Source organism: Atractosteus spatula, chromosome 21 (genome assembly GCF_055471065.1).
Source record: "Atractosteus spatula isolate fAtrSpa1 chromosome 21, fAtrSpa1.hap1, whole genome shotgun sequence".
In the NCBI taxonomy this organism is placed as follows: domain Eukaryota; kingdom Metazoa; phylum Chordata; class Actinopteri; order Semionotiformes; family Lepisosteidae; genus Atractosteus; species Atractosteus spatula.
In genome coordinates, this window is record NC_142726.1 from 2,303,646 (window position 1) to 2,323,860 (window position 20,215).

The 20,215-nt window shown below is 43.7% G+C and overlaps 1 protein-coding gene across 1 annotated transcript; it reads right to left on the bottom strand.

The window, feature by feature from the left end:
• Positions 1-7: 7 nt before the first annotated feature.
• On the bottom strand, positions 8-19,554 carry LOC148816991 (asc-type amino acid transporter 1-like). The gene is made up of 11 exons (XM_088939071.1): positions 19,263-19,554; positions 15,179-15,383; positions 13,894-14,045; positions 10,624-10,749; positions 8,660-8,813; positions 7,837-7,960; positions 6,811-6,914; positions 6,212-6,308; positions 4,710-4,859; positions 4,062-4,239; positions 8-1,995 (listed from the first exon to the last, which is right to left on the bottom strand). Exons 1-11 carry the CDS (start codon positions 19,432-19,434, stop codon positions 1,910-1,912), a joined length of 1,548 nt encoding a protein of 515 aa, XP_088795197.1. The 5' UTR covers positions 19,435-19,554; the 3' UTR covers positions 8-1,909.
• Between the last annotated feature and the right edge of the window lie 661 nt (positions 19,555-20,215).

Sequence of the window (20,215 nt, forward strand, 5' to 3'; positions counted from 1 at the left end):
GGCATTCTTTCCTCAATATTAAATTTATTACACTATATATTGTTAAGTTTCATCTTTATAAAACAAAACGTAGACTGCATAAGTTAACATTCCAAGAATGTAACCCATTGTAATAACTGATGCTTTACAAATAATTTACAGTGTATAACATCTTCAATTCAAGAATACCTCCAATACTTTGGAGTTCAAAACTGCATAGTCCTAAAACAAGGTTACAGATTTAGTCGAGGGTGTTGTGAAATGCTGACGGTGCACGAAGAGCCTGTTCCTCTACCTGTGCAGTCAATGAACTTGGAGATGAAAGACAAGGATTTGGGACTTTAGCTAACTACTTTATCAGCATTTAGGACAACAGAGGGGTTTAACCCATTCCTTGCTCACATCCCTGTTCAAAAAACATATTTTCAAATTTCTTCAAGGAAATCACAGTACTTACAGCAGGTAATTTGGTTATGCTTTTTAAATGTTGCTGTTACAAAGAAAAACACTTTTTATTTGTTTTAATGTCATGTAGCAAAAACGGAATTGTTTTCATCGTACGGTAGCTGCCTGAAGGCACCTCAGGTTTCCCTTAAGTGTTATTTCAGTTTTTAAGGGTGTTATATTAAATCTTACCAAACTTAAATCTAAACCAAGGCATCCTCAAGTCTGTTCAGCTATTTAAACCAAGGTGTCCTATGCAACCAGCTGTAACACATTAAAATCCCAGTGTTGCCAATTCTAACACCCATTCATACAAACGACAAAATATTTTTCTCTCACAAAACACAGGGCACTTCAGATTTCCCCTAAATTAGGAATAAATGATCACTGTTCATTGTGAAACTGAGTGTTGTTTTAGAAAAAGGACAATAGCGTCTTAATTAGTGGTACTGGAATGTATTCTTTTTACAAACTGGCAAATTCTCCTGCATGAAAAATGGCTTTTGATGAAATGAATGAGACTGGAGTCTCACTTGCAATCTGAGAGTTTCAAACTTGTCTGGGGGTGGGACTCCATTTGTCTGAGAACCCCCTGTACCTATTCAGTAGAAGGATACTGTCGATCAATGAGCTGAAGGTTTTATTTCAGGCCTAAACTGGAGAGATCTGGTTTTCTGTGTGTGAAAACTCCTCCTCATTCTCATTAACAGATATATTTTGTATTACCAGCCTGCGATAATCGGCACAACTCACAGTGTAGCAGGAGTGGATGCAGTACACCAGTTAAATGATAGGAGGAAAGCAAGAGGCTTCTGGGAGTTAGCATTTTGCCATGTTAAGATTAGCAGGGGTTTGAGGAAGAGTGTGCAAACGTGACGTACATTATCCATCCTGTTGAAAGGGCATGTTGGTAAAGGTAGCAGGGATTTAGATGTTGAAGCGTCAGATAGGAGCTCACAGACCTGACACTATGAAGGAAAAATTCGGTAAGTAATGATAAGACTGTATTGAACATCATCTAATCTTATAAAGACAAAGTGTGGCCAAGATTATTGTTAATAAGGAATTATTTATACTGTGGACAAAATGCTATTTCACTTTTTTCCAATAAGGCACAATCAAATCAAATATTCTGTTTAGAGTCCTTAAAAATCCACTTGCCAAAATTTTCAATAGTAAAGATAAAAAGAAACATTAAATACCTCAAGCTCCATAGTGAAAAGAGCAGTTCATGTCACAGTGTGGTACTGTTGGTATTAGCTTGGTGTTTCTTATAAACAAGTGCACACAGTAAAATATGCAAGAGGCCCAGTTTCTTAAAACCAATAAGTCTCCCTTAGTTGTGCAGAACCAAAACCCTGGTTTGAGATGGATATCGGACATGGAGCGTGTTGAGTCTAGGCTTGCCACTGTAAACATTGTTTACACTTTGAAGAATCACGACAGATGTCCCGGGCACAATGCCACATGCTTCACTTTTATCAGTCTACTTGGGCATTGCCTCATCCTGCATGGGATCGATCTGGGGGAAGACGACAAAACACAGCTTCTGTCCAACATACGTGGCAGATTCTGAAAAAAAAAACAGACACAATGGCTTTGGCTTAGTTCAGAATTCTCCACCAAACTCCCTGCAGTATGTCAGCCAGCCCATGTCCAATAGTGACTGAGCCGTTTGTATTCTCCAGCACATAAAGCAAACAGAGATTTCTACCGTGCTTTGAACAGCTGGTTCAGTACGCCTAGTTTTGTAATGGAAAGTCCAGTCTTAATAATAGTAATTGCTTACACTTACATAGTGCTTTTCTGGACACTCCACTCAAAGCGCTTTACAGGTAATGGGGATCCCCTCCACCCCACCAGTGTGCAGCCCCACCTGGATGATGTCTTCAATGTGAGCTATACACTACATAACAGCACTGGGCACAATCAGCAGACTTGGAATAACCATCCTTTCGTTTTCTAACCATTACTTCCAATTCAGGGTTGCGGGGGAGCTGGAGCTGATCTTGGCAAGAAACAGGGTACAGCCTGGATGGGACCCCAGTCTATCCCGGGGAGAGTCCACTCTCACCTAGGGAAAATATTCCCAGAAGCCAATTAACCAACCAAGAGCACTGTGGGAGCAAACCGGGGTGCCCAGAGGTAACCCATGTGAACATGGGGAGATCCAAACTCCATGTGGACAGCACCCCAGGAATCAAACCCAGGGCCAAAGCACTGTGAGGCTGCAATGCTAACCACTGTGCCAACCACAATTCAATATATTTATCTTAATCTGAAGTAACACTTCTCAAATAGTACATTTTGTTAAATGGAGACCCCCATCCTCAGGATTCGGTGACTGTTTTGCCAGCTGGATCGTCCAAGAAATGACTTCAGAAACCCCAGCTACCGTATGTCAGGAACTGTGCTGCCTGAGTACTTTTTTTATTTTGTAATTTTCTCTTTTTCTGCTAACTGTATATTTTTATACGTATCATTTATGTAATGTGCAATGAAAATACTCTAGCGTGAAAGTTGCTAAATTGATAATCAAGGTACTGCAATGCAGAGGGTTGGAAAGAAACCATGCTGAGACATTTTAATGGGCTAAAGGGCAGAGAGGAGAAAAAAGGACAAAGTTGTTCTGTGAATTGGCCAGAGAGAGCTGGACATTGTGTCCTTACAATTTGTTTTTACCTATCCAGCACGTTAATTGCATGATTTTGCATCAGACATTGTGGCTTTGCTTCAAGCAAGAATGGAACACTATGCATGTCAAAAACACTTTCACATTTTCCCATTATTTAAATGAGATCCCTTCAGGTATTAAGATTGGTGTGCAAAACAAATGCGCTTTCTTCTTGTTTTTCAAGTTAAGTGTTTTTTTTAATGAAGAAATAAATAAAAGCTCTTTTAAAGGGTAGTTTAAGGGTAGTCTCTCACAAGGGAGAAGTATTTTAGTAAGTGCCTATGCACAGTAGTTGTGGTTTTGCTGCCCTCTACTGTTAAACAAGAGTTTGTCTTTTGGAAGGAAATTGAATTACACAGCATCACCCCACACACAAGGCCGCAGTTATTTGTGTAATTTGGATAGTCCTTAGCTTTTATGAATGTTAAAAACAATAGGAAGATATCAACAGCATAGGTGTCATAATACAAAGCCTGTTTTGAAACCTTTAAAACCTTTTCACCTGTTTTTTAAAATGCAAGATCACTTGAAATCTTTTATCTTCAGTCCTAATTGCTGGTCTAAACCTATAAAGGACAAACTACCACAACATGACAAAAACAGAGAAAGTGGGAGTCTGGGAAGTGTCACTGATGGGACCAAATTAGCCGAAGGTCTCCAGATTAAAATTTAAACCACGTGCAGAATTGTAAATGTCGCCTCACTGTCCAGTAGCTGTGGTAGCAGTAGCACTATCATGAAAAGTACACAACTGTACAGTTCCAAAATATGGTAACATGTTAGGGGTTTGCTAACATTTCAGCATCCTGTCCAAAGCACAGCTGCAACAGGAGACTGCAGATCAGGAAAGGCTGCGAGAGAGAAGATCTGCAGAAGGCGTCTGTGCACCTGGGCTTTTCCGTATAGGGAACACAATCCTAGTGTGCCAGGTAACGAGCCGTTGTGCAGGACTCTGCTGACTTACCTATGAAGCTGTCTAAACACTTTGGCTTCTTTTTCCAGTGCACTCCCAGGAAATAGACAGGCACCCCTGTCAGAATGATGATCAGCCCGATGCCGCACACCACTGGTTCTGAGTACATGCTGAACACCAGCAGGAAGGCCCAGAATATCAAGTAGAGAACTGGAACGATCAGATTCACCTGGGGGAAACAACAGCTCAGCAATGAGGAGGTGAAGCACTGCCTGCGAGTAGCTCTGTTAGAAATAGGATGCCAATGGAGGCAGAAATGCACACAGAGCTTTGTAGTACCCTCTTGCTAGTCCACATTCAACAGTTCTTCCTGCATCGCCGGATTCATTTTAAATGATACCTTTTTCTTTTCATTTTTTTTTTGCTGGAATCTCAAAGTCATTTACCACCATCACGATTGAGAAACAAACCAGCACAAAAATAAACAAACCAGTCAGCTTTTTTTTCTTTCATTCTGTTTCATTACACTGATCTGTTTCATTGAGCTTTAGGAGAGATCAATATATTATTTTTAAAAATATACTCTCATGCCAAAAGCTTTCTTAAAAGCTGTCATTTCTCTCAGGCCTTGCTACTCTAAAGCAGATTAGCAATCAAAGTTCAGATCAAGGGTCAAAGATCAAGGGTCAAAGCATGTACCTTGATGGGCCTGTGGAGTTGAGGTTTCTTCCACCGGAAGAACAGCAGCCCTGCAATGGTAACACCATAGGAGAGGTAGTTGATGAAGGAGACATAGTTGATGAGTGTCTGTGTCTCTCCAATGCACAGGATCACAATGGTTGCAGCACACTGGCAGGAAAAGACGAGAAATGTAGTGAATGACTCTTCTTTACTTGAGAGGAGGGAACTGAGCTCTTAGACATTGTTGTACTTCCATTACACTGGGAGTTTGGTTTAACTGTAGTTCGGGTTGAAAACTTCATTAAGGTGCTTTTTTTATACAGACTTTTAAAGCTATCCTGCTGGCTCCCTATTTACTGCAAGCATAAAATAATTAAGCATAAATATGCAGTTATTTGTAATAGTTTATAAGGAGACAGATTTGCAGCTGAAAGCGAACAGCAGAGCTCCAGGTAGGGACATGTCAGGCGAGAGTGAAGGAAGACACCATGAGAGACCTGAAAGCTGACAAGGACTTATTGCAAATGTAGCTCAGTAACATTTGTCTTGATATTTGTATGTTAAATTTTATTTTGATATATGATATTGATGCATGTTACCTTATTATGTTGTGTAGTGAATACAGTAAAGTGATACCCTTTTCCTTTCTTGATTTTCATCAGGCTTGACATTAAACAGATTAAATCACTTCATCACCTGTGTTCAATCAACTCTCTCGCTAATGTGTTGATTTAGTACTCTGCTGCCAGAGTCACTCAAGTGTATCCTCAGCAGTCATGAATGATCAGTTAATCACAATGATGCACTGATTTTGATTAATGGATTAATTAGAAATGATGGAAATGTCCAGGTTGTTTTTTTAATTGGATTTTAATCCAGTAACGGTTTCAGTCATTTTAATTTTCTTTCAGCTTGAAATTGGGTTTAAGTTATGCTAGAAAGATTTCAGGTTCTTATCTAGTTTCTAAATGGTTTGTAGCTCATTAATCAGTAAATATATGCCACGCTTCTGCACCAGTGCATTGCTGCTCTTTTAGTTTAAAGAGAGGCAGATACGTACATTGATGTCTCAAGCCTATAACTTCTATACATTACTGATCATACTCTAGACTGCTTTTTTATGTTCATTTGAAAGTTAAAAAAGGTTTCCCTGAATTGTTCTGAGACCATGACATGGTCAACAACTTAATCAATATCAAATAATCAGTACCTAAAATCTGTCCACTTAATCTGTCTGAAACATCCGTGCATTCACAGTAACATTTCTAATGATGAGTAAACAAAGGACTGAAAGTGCTGCTTTGGAATTTCTGAAAGAAGTGAACACGAGTTCCTGTGTCTTTGTGCCTTTCTGGTTCATCATCTCTCTGCCTTCGTACATCATTGTCTTGAAAGGTGAATGGAGTGTAAGTCTAACAAAGGAATCTGTGTTTTTTTTCAGATCTATTCTCCAAGTGTCCCTGTTCACACAGACACAAGTGCGGGGAGGCTGGGTGAAGCAGGCAGCTGTGGTGTCTTACGCAGACCAGGAGAGCGGGGATGGGTGTGCACTGCTTGAAGTGGATCATGGCGAGCAGACTGGGCAGGTGTCCCTCTCGGGCTCCTGAGAAGCATAACCTGAAAGAATCAGTCAAGTTGTGTGAGAAGCAGCTTGTAAAATTCAAAAGGCAGGAAGAGTTTATCACCTGCGGATGGGGCCACATTCTCTCCCACTTACAGCACAAAGGACATCCACCCACTTTTTAACAGCTTTATCCAACTCAGGTTTGTGGGGGAGCCAGAAGCCGATTATCCACCAGTGTGTCTCTGGACTGTGGGAGGAAACCAGAGCCCCCAGGGAAACCCACATGAAGATGGGGAGAGCATACAAACTCCACACAGACAGCATCCCAGGAATTACACCCAGGGCTCCAGGACTGAACAAATACCATGTGACACAGCCTTACAGACTTGCAAATCAGAAGTCTAATAAGTCAGAGGAAAGAAAGAATAAGAATAAAGAATGCACTTATTTTGTGTAGAATAAATAATAGCTGAGGGAACCTCAAGTGTTGGAATATTCTGTGAGTGCTGTGAATAATAATATGTGACTGAACCAGATGCATACATGCAGACTGACCTGGATGAAGTGAAGAGATAGCCGTTAATCCCTCCAAATGTAGACAAAGCCACGGAGATAGGCATGATGGAGGAAAACATTCCAAGGAGCTTTTCCCCAAAGGTCTGCACACAGAAAAATCCAGGATTAAAATCAGATACAATCTGGTAGTTAATACAACAATATGTCCTGTATAATATAATATCTGTTTCCATTATCACACAAAATGCAATGTTGGAAGTTACATTAATTGCATTAATGAGTGTTCAATTAACTTAGGCGAAGCAGTGTTTAAAATAAGTATTGTTAAACAAAGTACGGATTTCACCAAAATCTCAAATAGCCTTTCTTCAGTTACATGTGACTTCAGAGACTGCATGTTTATGGCCACACATGCAACACCTTGCAAGAGTAGCCAGCAGCTACCCGTAATGTCACATTGTGATGTAGTCTGATGCTGAAATGTATGCATTTTTTATTCACATTAACGGGCAGACAGGTAGAAGGAGCCTGTCTGCACTTCCTCGCTCACTCTGTTTGGCTACTGGGGTTGTTATGAGACGCAGAAACTCAAATTCCAAATTGGATGGGCAGGTTAGTAAAAAAATAAAACATTTATTGAACCGAAAGAGCCTGCTGTGACCACTCTTTTACCACAGTGGTGGGGGGAGAGGGGGAGAGGAAGCTGTTGCAGCCCTGGACGGTGTGTCACGCCCTGCTAGCTCCACAGAGCTGTGCAGGAGAGTCACCACCGGCTGGAGGAGGGGGCACGTCGCACGCTGATGTCACTGCACACCCACAGTTTTGCAGCAAGCCAAGGGGGTCTGTCTTTTGGGGTTTGCTGAGGAAAACTGTGGTTGGCTCAAGCCCTTCAACCTTGGCATGACGTGGCTTGTTGTGGATCAGTTCCCTTGGGCACAGTCAGCTAATGAAATGATCCAGTCTGATTAGCTGGATGAGCTAGTTTTCTGAACCAACAGCCATTGGGAAGCCCCCCCAGTATACCTTCACATGTGCTCATAGGAGAAGCTCCTGCCGCTTACTTACAACAGCTACTGCATTGGAAGACAAGAGCTCCTCGGGTGACATGGCGGTGAAGTAGGCGATGTTGGTGAACGTGTACACAAAGGTCACCAATGGGATGGAAATGTAAATGGCACGAGGTAGATTCCTAACAAAACAATGGACAACATTATTGTAGTTGCTTGGCAGTACCTGATCACTTGCAGCAAAACTACTGTATCTCTAACAATTCTGCTTGTTCTGACATGTCTGTTCACGGGCAGTGAATCTTACACTGTAATTCTTCCGCCTTAGTCTTTTGCCAAAAGAGCTAGCTGAGCCAGGTGGCTACCTCTCCTCAGTGACTATTCTCCTGAACAACTGCACCAGCATACAGTACTTTGTCCACGAGCGCACAGTCTGGGGGCTGATCACAGCTCATGATTAATTAAAAAAAAAACAATCTGTTCTATTAAAAACAGCTGTTAAGTGAAATTAAAAATAATTCACTTGCCTCCTGGGGACTGTCACAAATTACATTTTGAAGTCTGGAATGTTGATTGAAGAAAACCCCCAAGAATGCACAGGAATGTACTGTATATATTGTACATTTCGGTACATGGCATGCAATAATGGAAGAATGTTTACAATCCTAAAATTTGTTTTAAAGTAGTGCCTGAAGACAGATTAAACCGATACATTCTAGATATCGGCTCGCTCGGAGAAAGATTGTATAAAAGCCTCCGATCAGCACAAATTCTTGAACCGCATCGGCCTCCTGATAGTTCTATCATCGTGACCAGCTGTGAGGGCTGGCCTGGAGGTGACTGAACTCCGAGTGTGCGGCGTGGAGAAACTAGGACCTCACCGCCGCGGCTCCACGACCTCCTCCGTCACGTAGTTGAGGAAGTTCCAGCCGCTGAAGGCGAAGGAGGCCTGCAGGAAGGCCAGCGCCACCTGTCCGACCGAAGGGGTCTTCCAGAAGTCAAACGCTGCCTGTGGCGTAAGGCTGTCGTAGTGCCCTTTGTGCAACAAAGAAGAATAAGAGTTTCTCCATTTGCCAGACAGCATGCGCTCCTGTGCTGGGCAGGGTTTTTCCCATTTATCACGTGCATGCTTTCGGAAGTGGCACGGCAGTATTTAAAACGTGTCTTAAACCCAGTCTGGGCAGATGTTGTTATATCGAATGGAATACGGATACCCAATTTTTGCACCAATTTGCAGAGGATCAACTCAGAAAAGGACTGACTTGTTCATGACAGGTGCCTTTGAGTACCGTAACACTGCAGCAAGACCTCATGCATGGTCCTCACTTCCCTTTCTCTCCTACCACATGCTCACAGCGGGTCAGTGTGTAACGCCCAGAGCCATGTGGCAAGGCACACTGACTGCACAACGCACACTTCTAGGATTTCCTCAGGTGGACTGGATATATGATCAGTCATGATTGCCAAATCCCAAAACAAAAAGAAATACAGAACCAAAAGATAGGGATTTCTTCTTGTAGTGTCAGGAGGGCTCTATCGTAGGTGGTCTTCAGTGACCAGTCAAAGGCAGGAAAGACAATAGGTGCCCAAGTCCTGTGCATGACCCTAAAGATGACCCTGGCACGGAATTCTGGGTGGGAGCCAACACATTCTGCTGCTGTACAATGGCTCTTGCAGAGAGGCTGTCTGAGGCTGTAATGGCTCTCATTACACGGGCTTGAATACTTCCGCCAAGCTTGGGGACCCCAGATTTAGAGCACATTACGAAACAAAAACAAGCTGCTGATTTTCAAGAACCTGCTAGGAAGTGGTGGTGCAAACTTCGAGTGGCAGTGCATACTTGGGTTTTAAAATGACTGTATTTTTTATTGCAGAAGCAAAAACAGATTCCAATAAAAATATGAAAATGCCAAAAAAACAAAATGAAAGATAGACCAAAATTAAATAATGTTTTCCCTGCAAACTTGCTAACAGAGAATTTGTAAATATTCTTTCAGATTGGAGAAGAATACGCTGGAAAGTATAACTGTAAGGGGTATTTTCTCTGTGCCACTACAAAACAGCCAATTTTTCAACACAAACTGTAGGACTTTACAGTTCAGAGTAAAATAAATTAACCTATCATTTTTTAGATCATTATGGTAACTTATAGTCATTATAACACTGACATACCCTAAAATGATTTGCTTTTTAGTTTATATAAAAAAAGTGAAACTCGGGGATACAAGGAACTTCATTCTGAGACAGAGTGTTCACATTCCTCCTTATTCACAGGGATTTTCCAGTTCAGTTTCAAAAGGTGAATGAGGTCTTTTTATTGATTCATAATTTGTTACATTGTGTGCTTCTTGATTTTCTAACATCGCACCCTGTGCTGTGCCCTGTCCACACCATTGACCGTTTTCAGAAAACTCCAACAATGTTTGTAGTTATAATGCTGAAACCCTGTCAGTGCCAGTTTTTACTAGACATAAAAATAATCTTCAAGTCTGATAGATAACCTATTAATTCTGGAACTGCATGTGTATATAGATGGTGAAAAAAAATATCTAAAGATTTTTGCAGCTTCCTCTGAAGAGAAAGCAAATGCGTGCTGGGACTGCCCAAGACTGACAGATTGAAAGGCTGATACTTTGGCTTCACTCAAGAAACCGCTGGATGAGTTCCTTGGATCAACTAACTAGTAACTACAAAAGAGCTAGATGGGAGGAGTGGTTTCAAACAAGAGGAAACCACTATCCTGTTCTTGAACACCTGGTATAATAGGCTAAGAACTGAATTATAGTCTTTAATCAACACGATGGACCATGAAAGGGGTTAAGCCCAGGATGGGCCTGAAGCTCACCTTTACAGATCTGCACCAGACCTACTGTGATGATGAGGCCCAGAGCCAGCAGCTTGCCCACAGTGAAGATGTCCTGGATCCTAGTAGCCCAGCGCACACTGGAGCAGTTCACCCAGGTCAGGAACACTAGGGACAGAGAGAGTATCCAACTTAAGCCTTACAGCCAAAAAATAAATATGGAAGTGATCCAGCCTCCAACAACAGGGGACAGAGTTCTACAGTATTTAGTGCCCTACTAATCTGATTTACTGGGTGAGCGCAGAAGATGAATTGACAGCCATACACAAGAAGGGAAGGCACTTTCAAGCGTTATTTAGTACCACAATCCTTGCTTAATGGTGAATTTTTTACTTCACATTAATAGGTTTTGTATTCCTGATGCATTTATAACAAAAGCTCAAGTTTCATACAGTACATCCACCCCTTTTCTAACAGCATCATCCAATTCAGGGTCACAGGGGAGCAGGGGCCTATCCCAGCAAGCAACGGGCTCAAGGCAAGGTACGCTGTTGATGGGACACCAGTCCATCGCAGGGCTCTCACAGACACACACAATCAATCACACAATTTTCCCAGAAGCCAGTTAACCTCGCAGTATGTTTTTGGAATGTGGAAGAAACCCCCTGCAAGCATGTGGATAACGCCCCAGGTCCTGAACTAAAACTAGGGACAGCACTGCAAGGCAGCAATGCTAACCCTGCTCCCACTATGACAGAGGAACATGTGTCACAAGAGACATACGCACAGCTATACACTCTTGCCTAGGTACATGCATACACAGTATGTGCACTGTTTCTATATTCATGTTCACATACATACATACAATACTCCAGTTGTAAATTATTACAATGGGGTTTGTTGTTTTTTATGCAAGGGGAGCGATGTTTCAGTAGTCCAACCAGGGGGAACATTAACCACCCGCGCCCCCTGTCCCCAGTCAATGTATCCACATCACTGAGCGACTGTCCCCAGCTCTTCCACAGGAAGGCAGGCTCCAGTCTCCAGGACACGCTGTGCCGATGGGCGCCGGCATGTCGGAGTCTGAGGCGGAGGGCTGGATTTTTCCACCTCGTCCATCACTGTCACCTCCCTGTGGGCTGCAGTTGCTACACTCCCACAGAAAGGGAGCTGTGTGAAAAAAAAAACTATAAACAGCTTCCGATGCCACAAAACAAGAAAAAGAAAACAAGCCCGTCTTTGAGGCGCTGTGCGCTCCCGCTCACAGGCGCTGGGTTTTCCAGCAGCCCGAGCAGCTCCCAGAAAAAGTGAATCCAATTGCTGCAATTGTTTCCAGAATTAAAGTACCATGTACACATCGAAATGCCATGGTAGCCTCGTTGTAATTTCACTTGTAAGACCTGTTCAGCCCTGCTTAGAACAAGGGGCGGGATTATTTCAGTGCAGGCACAATGCCCGTTACAATGAGTGAACTGGAGAATTTACAGGTAGGTTAAGGCCAGAGGAAGTCACGTGATCACGGGGCAGCCAGTCGGCATGGCGACAGCGATGCTTTGGTGAAGCCTGGTCATTAGGGCTGCCTTTGACTTCGTGACTCCAAGGACAGGGAAGAGACAAAGGTGTCCTGCTCTCTTCATCCAGGTTTAGGTGAATATCTTTGCCTCTTGACTCCCGAAGTTTACTTTTAGGGTCGATTTTGTACCAAGAAGAGTAACTTAGGGCTCACTGCAATAAAAAAGCAGAAGTAAATTACAGCTTTCCACTTGCAGTGGTTAAACAGGGGCTTAAGCTGACAGGACGTCCTGAAAACGAGGGATCTCAATTCACTGCTTCAACCCATGAGTTATTTAAAATGCAGTTTTGGTTAGAACTAGTTGTTTCTTTTTGTGTAACTCATTATGAAACCGATTACCCCACATGGGTTGCAGAAACATGGCACATTGCAGGCTGGCACAACTTCAAGATGGAAGGCAACCAGCTCTCATTCAGGAGAGACTGCAGGAAGTTGCAGGACCACTGTAATGAGGCAGTGGAGGGCATCCCAAGTACGGTCCAGACACCGCTGTTGGAAACCTGACAAGAATGCATCACAGATGGTGCTTCAGCAATCAGCATGGTAGCAACCATAGTCGGCAACAAGCCCAGTGCCAAGGAAAGTTCAGGGGCCAAACCCGTCACCCTAGAGAGCTGAGTGGAGGGAGGGCCGGTTCATTTCGGTCAATCACCACAGACAACTGCCCCCCAGAACTCTCCTGCAGAGCGTCGCCAGTCTTCATTCAATAGAGGGGCGACAGGAGACTGGGCCTCAGGAGGAATGATGGGAGCAGAGCCTTCTGTTCAAACAGCTGGTGAGGCTGGGTCAGCTGATGCATGGCGTCAGCTTCAGTGCCACTGCCAGGGAGCGGCGTGGAGAGCAGGACAACGAAGGCAGCCCTGGGTGAGGGCAGAACTGTGGCAAGCTGATCACCGAGGCTGGGCAAGATCAGGTCCAGGGCTCCGAGGTGTGCCAAGGGGCGGGAGAGGCCCACCGGCAAAGCCTCACCTGTCGCCCTGTGCACCCATTGCTCATGACCCCTGTGCTAAAAGGTAACAAAAAGGAGCAAGAAGAGCTGTCCTTTAGCCGGCAGTAGGAGGGTCCAGGACCGGCAACATGACCTGAAATCACAGCTTTCCTACTGGGGGACACATCTTCACAGAGGCGCTCATGTGGCAGGAACTGGGCAGAGTAAACACAAGACAAGCTTTCAAGCCAGGTGAGCAGCACAACCACAGCTTGGTTAAATTCTCAAGGTAACACAACACAACAGCAAAAGGTGCACAAGGTAAAACCTCAAGTCCCACTAATCCTCCCTGCACTTCTTCGGTTTTCCTCGTCTTCTTTCTACAATCTTCCAGGTAATGAAAACGACAGCCTGGAGATCAGGAAGAATAACAAGGTCCAAGGACTAGGTGCTTTTCATTGTGTTTAATGTATATTAAGGTAGAGTTTGAGCTCCTTGGCCGAGGAGCAGCCCCCTGGCAACAGGGCAATTATTAGGCCTGTGTATCAAGTAATCTTGAAGGATGTTTCTGCAATACGCATTTCTTTTGGTTGTGTTATAAGGCACCACATCTTTCAAGATTGTATTTACATTTCAATTTGCAACACTAAGAATAACTGTGATCACCACCCTGTAGGTTCTTTTTTTAAAAAAGTACAGAAAACCCAAGAGTGGTCCCAGCAAGTCCAATGCCTATGATCCAGCACTTGAAGCAACTCCCTGAGTGCGATGCCGGGAGGAGCAGCACAGGGTCTGGAACAACACTACTCACAGAGGCAGGTGGTGGACAGGGCTCTGGTGGCGGTGTAAGGAGGAAGGCAGTCAGGGAAGACAGGCTGCAGGACATAGCTGGAGAACGTGAGAGCTATGACTGCTAGGGTGGTGGGGTACATTATCAGCACTGCACTCCACAGCAGCAGAAACCTGGAGAGAGAGACAGACTCTTTAACTTCCTGATCAAACAGGAAAGAACAGGAGAATGGGAGCAATGTTTTGGTAGTCTAACCAGGGGAACACCAACCACCCACAACCCCTGTTGCCCGTCAATTATAGCACTGTAGTGTATATACACTACAGTCGAGAGCAGGCCATTAGGCCCTTCAAGCTTGTTTGATAATGAGCAGTCAATTGATCCAAGGATCTCATCTGGCTGTTTCTTGAAAGAAGCCAATGTATTGGCTTCAACGACATGGCTAAGTAGCTGAACGCAAAGGGCAGCATGCTCCTGCTACCTGTTGTGTAAAGGTATGCCTCCTGTTTTCTATTTTAAATGGACTTGCAGGGAGCTTCTGCCTGTTACCCTGGTTCATGTCTCACTAATGAAGGCAAATGGGTTGACTTTGTTGATACCTTTGAGCATTTTGAATACTTGTATTCTTGAACATGTGTACTTAGGAAGGATTTAGTCATCCTGAGATAAGTAAACAGAATAAATGGAATGGATTGGTTTTATAGAGAAAAGAGGGTCTAGTTTGAAGATTAAACTGGTTGTAGAATTTGGTGCATGAAGACAGTGAGATGACCACATTTGACCACATCAGATTTTGCCACATTTTTGCAGCATCTCTCATGTCCTTTGTTGTGAAGTTTGTTTTGGCATTTTACATTATTGATGAACCCTGGAGCAAACCCCAGCTGCGTAACTTCACACAGCTGTACAAAGAAAAGAAGCACCAGCATTTCCAGATGTTAACACTGCGATGCATCAATCTAAGGAGCACGTATTCACTCTCAGTCCTACAAAACTGGTGATAAGCTCCAGACAGATTAACCTTTAGGCTTGTGTACTGACTAACTGATGAAGAGCACTGGATCATACAGTAGATCAGAGATCACTGGGTCATTGATCATTAAAGATAGCAGCCTGCTATTACCACATACTTATTTCACAACTAGATCAAGAATAAAGCCATTACTTTTTATTACAAAAAAACATTTATACCCTGTATGTGTTCCATCTTTACTTATAGCATTCCCTCAACCATTTCTTCATTTTGCAGTATATATTTCAAGCACAAAGTACAGATTACGCAGGTAGAAACACATACAACACTTACCCTACTAGGCCTCCGAATATTTCTGTCACGTAAGAGTAGTCACCTCCTGATTTGGGAATTGTTACTCCTAGTTCCGCGTAGCACAGGGAACCCAGAAACGCGATCCCTCCTCCGAGCACCCACATGATGAGAGCCAGCCCTACGGAGCCCGAGTGCTCCAGAACTCCTTTCGGGGAGATGAAAATTCCAGAACCAATGATGTTACCTGTGGGCCACAATCAAAAAACAGCACATCAGCAATTAGATTTCGCAAAACGCATTTTCATTATAAAGCACCCAGCACCGCTGAGAGAGTCCTATCGTACCATCTATAATATTCAATCTCTCAAGCCGGTTCTGGTCCTGAAGGGAAATGACTGAGCTGAGTACATTATCAACTTATTTCGTCTAAATTACCACCAGTCTTAAATTGCACCCTTTTAAGCTACCTGTTGAAGCTACTGAAGGAAATAATGCTGCCTCTGCCTAATAAAATCGTGTATGTTACGGTGAACATCCGTGAAGAACAAGCCAGGTCCTTCTTGTGTAATTGTGTGGTTCGCCTCTGGGGTTGGTTTTGGAAGAAATGCCCACTTGCACCATTAAGAAAGCAAGTAAAGGCAGTAATATGTGAGAGGAGGGAATGTTTCTCTTTTGACATTGCTCCTGCTGGTTCCTGCGTTATTCACCTTAATTAATGACAGCCAATTAAACCTCTGCCTCGGCCCTGCAGCGTCTGTCTTATTTTAGCCACGAAAACTGAACTGAAGGATCCACCCCTAGCCTGAGTCTTGGCAGTGCTGCACATTAGAGAAGCACAGGCTGTTCTTACATAAGCAGGCTGCTAAATAATTTACGCTGAAAGTCGTGCTCTTAAGCTGGAACTGAAATGAGAGTGCCAGTATGCTTCATGCTTTATCTTATATCTTCAAAAACAAAAAGAAACAGAGGAGATACCAAAACACTGAACTCCACTGAAATTAGAATAAAGGATATCAAACAGAAAATGCTGACTTGAAGCATGCAGATGTTGCAGATGTAAACTCTGGGATGTCTTGACACGAAACACTACCATGGTTGATCCTGTTTTGTCTAGTATACAAAGTCTGATTTTTACTTTGCCTTTTCACGCAAAGGAGTCTTCAAGTACTTTGTAAAAACAAAAAAAAAATCCAGAGAGATTGAGAGCACTGTAGAAGAAGAGCAAATGGCTGGCAACTAGACCTTCAACTGAATTGTGCAGAAAATGTGATTCAGTTACTTACAGACCCATCTACTGTACTTTCTCAAATTATTTTAATTCTCAAATCAATTCAATCTGAGGATTTTAGAAAATGTGATTCTTGAGAATTAATGAGTGTAACTTTTAGTATACAAGGATTGCAATGTGTGACTGTGACAGTCTGCACCAATGACATGCTCTGCTGTGTAGGAGGAGGTTTACTGATGTAAAGGGAGGAGCAGTAAATATGTGTGGCTGTAACAATGGCATAGGAATGGATGGGTAAGGTCAGACCTGTGTTATACATTCCTTAAATGTTATAAAATAGCTTAATATCAGCAAAGCTTGAATTTAAGCATTAAAAATAGAGAAAATGGAATCTAAAGACAATCATCACTTAGAAATGTTCTTGCAGAGTGTACAAGACCCCGGGAATGTAGCTTGATAGAATTTGCACCACCTGAGACCTCTTACACAGAGGGCGCTCTGTGTAAGAGAGGAGGGTCTTACGTATCTGTTTTACTTGTGCACTTTGCAGTTGTGGATGCTTCTGGTGTAAACAGGACTCTCTTTGAATCAGAGACCTCACCCTTAAAAAGGATGCATCTTATGCCCTTCATCATGAAGAAACCCTCCTAAGTCCTTCCCACAGTATATCACTGCCACCTGCACAATCACCCTTCCATTCTAGGCTGCTGTCACCTCTGGTAAGTTTTGGTCTGTGAACTCACGCAATTGGAAACGAACTGGTACCTAGATGATATGTCAACATTGATCTATTGTTAAACATCAGTGGTTTAAGGAGTCTCCAAGTACTTTGTAAAAACAAAAAATCAAGAGTAATAGACAGCACCATAGAAGAGGAGCAAGAGAGGAAAAGAGGAGCAAGCACATGTTCAGCAGTGGTCATTTGTACATTTTCCCTGTTCCTTAAATCAGTGCAATAGCACCTAAAAGCCATTAATGAAAGCTACTTGTTTCAGCTGATGACCTAGAACAGGATCTACAGTCCAACCATGGTCCTGCAGGTCCTGCAGCCAGCTGTAAATGCTCAACGGAGCTGAGATCCGGAAACACAAACTCCTCCTAATTAAGCAACTGATTGATCCAATTATGTTTTTCAGAGCTCAGCTAGAACAAAAACCAGAAAACCCTGTGACTTTTCAGGACAATGGCTGCAGGCATCTAGCCTAGAAAGCACACCCTATGTTCTATTCACAGTCACTGCATTCAAAGATCTCATTATCAATAATTAGGATTTCTCCCTTGATGTTCATTGCAGAGCAGATACACTCTGCTGACTTCCTGAAAACACTGTTCAGTCTAACTGCTTTGCCAGAAGCTGCTGTCAAGTCTTGAATATGAAGAGTGGCTATGGGTCTTTAGAAGCCGTTATGTTCACAGCTTTTCAAAGAAAATCAGTCTCTCCTCTGTAATATAATGTCACATTTTTTTAAAGGTTGTTATAAAGGCACTCAGGCTTCCAACAACATTTAGCATCTTTTTAATTTGTGGGGGCACCCTGCGTGCTCTGAGTCACAAGTGCATCAGTTGCCAGTGGGTGTCCGCGAAAGGACACAAATTTGTGGAAATCTCTGAAAAACCAACATACTGTGTGACCGCGCCAGTCAGGTTGAACTGTTAACTGCTTCCAGCCGGTGCTAAGCAGAACCTTGTGTAGTACAGTACGGGTCTTTTACACGTACTGTGTGTACAGTAGATCTGCTACAGGTGCCATTAATATCCCATCAACCTCATTATCCACCCATTATCAGAAAGCTGCTTATTCCTGGTGAGGATTGCGGCGCCAGGAGCCTCTTCATTATACTCTGGAAAGGAAGCCAGTGTCACAGGGCACACACACACACAGGGTGCGTGAGACCCCAGTTAACCTGGCCAGCCTGTCTTTGGGAAGAGGGGGAGACTGGAGCACCCCCAACACGCAGAGAAACCTCGAGGGCACCCGAGAGATGCGAGGCAGCTAATCGCCACTAAACTTCTTAGAGCTACATTGTTTAATAATTCGAGTCGAGAAATAATGGAGAACATCAACCTTTGTCCCAGATATTCATTCGTGTAAATAAAACACACAACGGCCGTTTCTAGACAAACCATTACGTTCTTTTCATGAAGGTTTACAATTCTAGGTAAAAGTACTTTTATCGCCTTCTGCGCAGTTTGTGCTTTTCCTAAACGTCACTGCAATTCCTGAGAAAGAGAGCGATTTTCTCTCCCCCGTCTTTTCTACAGTCTCGCTCGGACCGCAGGGGTTCAATGGGGTTCGAACCGCTGCCACTAGCTTATTCACCTCTGCGGTCGAAGGTCGAGGTGGGACCTTATCGACATGAAGACTGCTTTTGACTAAAAGGCCACACACTGCCGGAACGCGCAGAAGGACACTGTGCTACAGAATACTGATGCGCTGAGCAGACCGCCGACTGGGACTGACCTGCCAGCGTGCAACACCAATCCCCCCGTTACCTGTAACTAGCAAAAAAAATCCCGATTAAAGAACCACAGCAGTTGTTAGCTCTTTGAATACGTCGTAGCGTCGTTTCTTGAACAGCAGTGTAGAAGAAATCTCTCTGCACCATCTTTTAACTTCTGAAACGCAGTTCTTAAAGTTGGGAATTTCACCCTATGGAGCGAAACCTGCTGAGAGCGAGATTACAGCACGCTCCACGTACTGTATAATTGCTCCAAGAACAACATGTAAGTACTGTCACTCCCTGAAGTCTAACGGATTCGGTTAAACGACACTTTTACCAGCATAACGCAAAACGTTTAAGCATGCACTCCGCTGAAAGACGAGCAACATTTTTAAGTTTTCACGGGCTGCTCGATCACTTTTTCAAAGCGCCGTGAAGCTGTCAAAACTCTCACCTATAATGATGGCACAGGCGCTCAGTAACCCAATTTCTTTTTTAAGCGTCACTCTCTCCGGGATGGGGTCGCGCTTGCTGTTGCCATCTTTCACCATCGTCTCCCTCGCCGTGGAGTCCGGCTTGGTGCAGTGGCTTCTTTTCCGATCAGCTCCATCCATTTCCGCGACCATTTAAAAGGCTGCCCTCGGATCTCTCTCTGGGGCTGCTCTAGCGCATTGATGCACGCTCAATAGCAGGCGCATGCGCCGCCCTGGGCCGCCGCTCGGGGCCGGAATGCTAAACACTCGGGCGGCGGGCGCGCTGATGCGCCGATACACCTGCGGCACGCCCGCCGCCGGCGGCTCCACCGGGCCAGTCCCACCCCGTGTGTGCGCGGCTGGTGTAACCCGAGGGCTCCGGCTCTTCGCCGACGTTCGCGTCCCGACCCGAGGCCGTGCTGCTTTTGAATGTACTGATCCGCAATTAGTCAGAAAGGCCTCAATTAATTGACCAAAAAAAAAACAACCCCAAAACAAAACACCCCCAAAACTGCGTTTTTTTTTAAGTGGCGCGCAGAAGTGAAAGTTTAACAATGCAGACGTGATAGAACTGAGCACTCTGCTGAACTAGTTTTACGAGTTATCTTAATTATGCCTGCGCATTTCGTAAATTAGTTGTCCTGCTGGATGAGTGAACGACAGCCCAGTTGTATGTGTGAACCGACAGGATCCGTCCTTCAGTTATTATATACCACGACAAATCAATAACGACTGGGACCAACTAAAGCATACAGACAATTGTACTTAAAAATAACCATCTGAATAGGGCAAGTATCACAGGAGACTACCGCTGTTTTAGTGGATAGCGTTTAGATCAGAATGGATTCAAGCTAGGAGGCAGAATGACAGCAGTGTACAGCTGTAGGCAGGGCCTCCTGCTGTGAGGAAATATGTTCTTAAAGGGAAACATTCT

What these genes read in the sequence shown, in the direction of transcription:
- LOC148816991 (XM_088939071.1), bottom strand. Translation starts at nt 19,434, where the DNA reads ATGGTCGCGGAAATGGATGGAGCTGATCGGAAAAGAAGCCACTGCACC. An exon ending in CGCCTGTGCCATCATTATAG is followed by an intron (nt 15,384 to 19,262) that starts GTGAGAGTTTTG and finishes TGTGGCCCACAG; the next exon opens with GTAACATCATTGGTTCTGGA. An exon ending in CCTGTCCACCACCTGCCTCT is followed by an intron (nt 10,750 to 13,893) that starts GTGAGTAGTGTT and finishes CTCTGTCCCTAG; the next exon opens with TGTTCCTGACCTGGGTGAAC.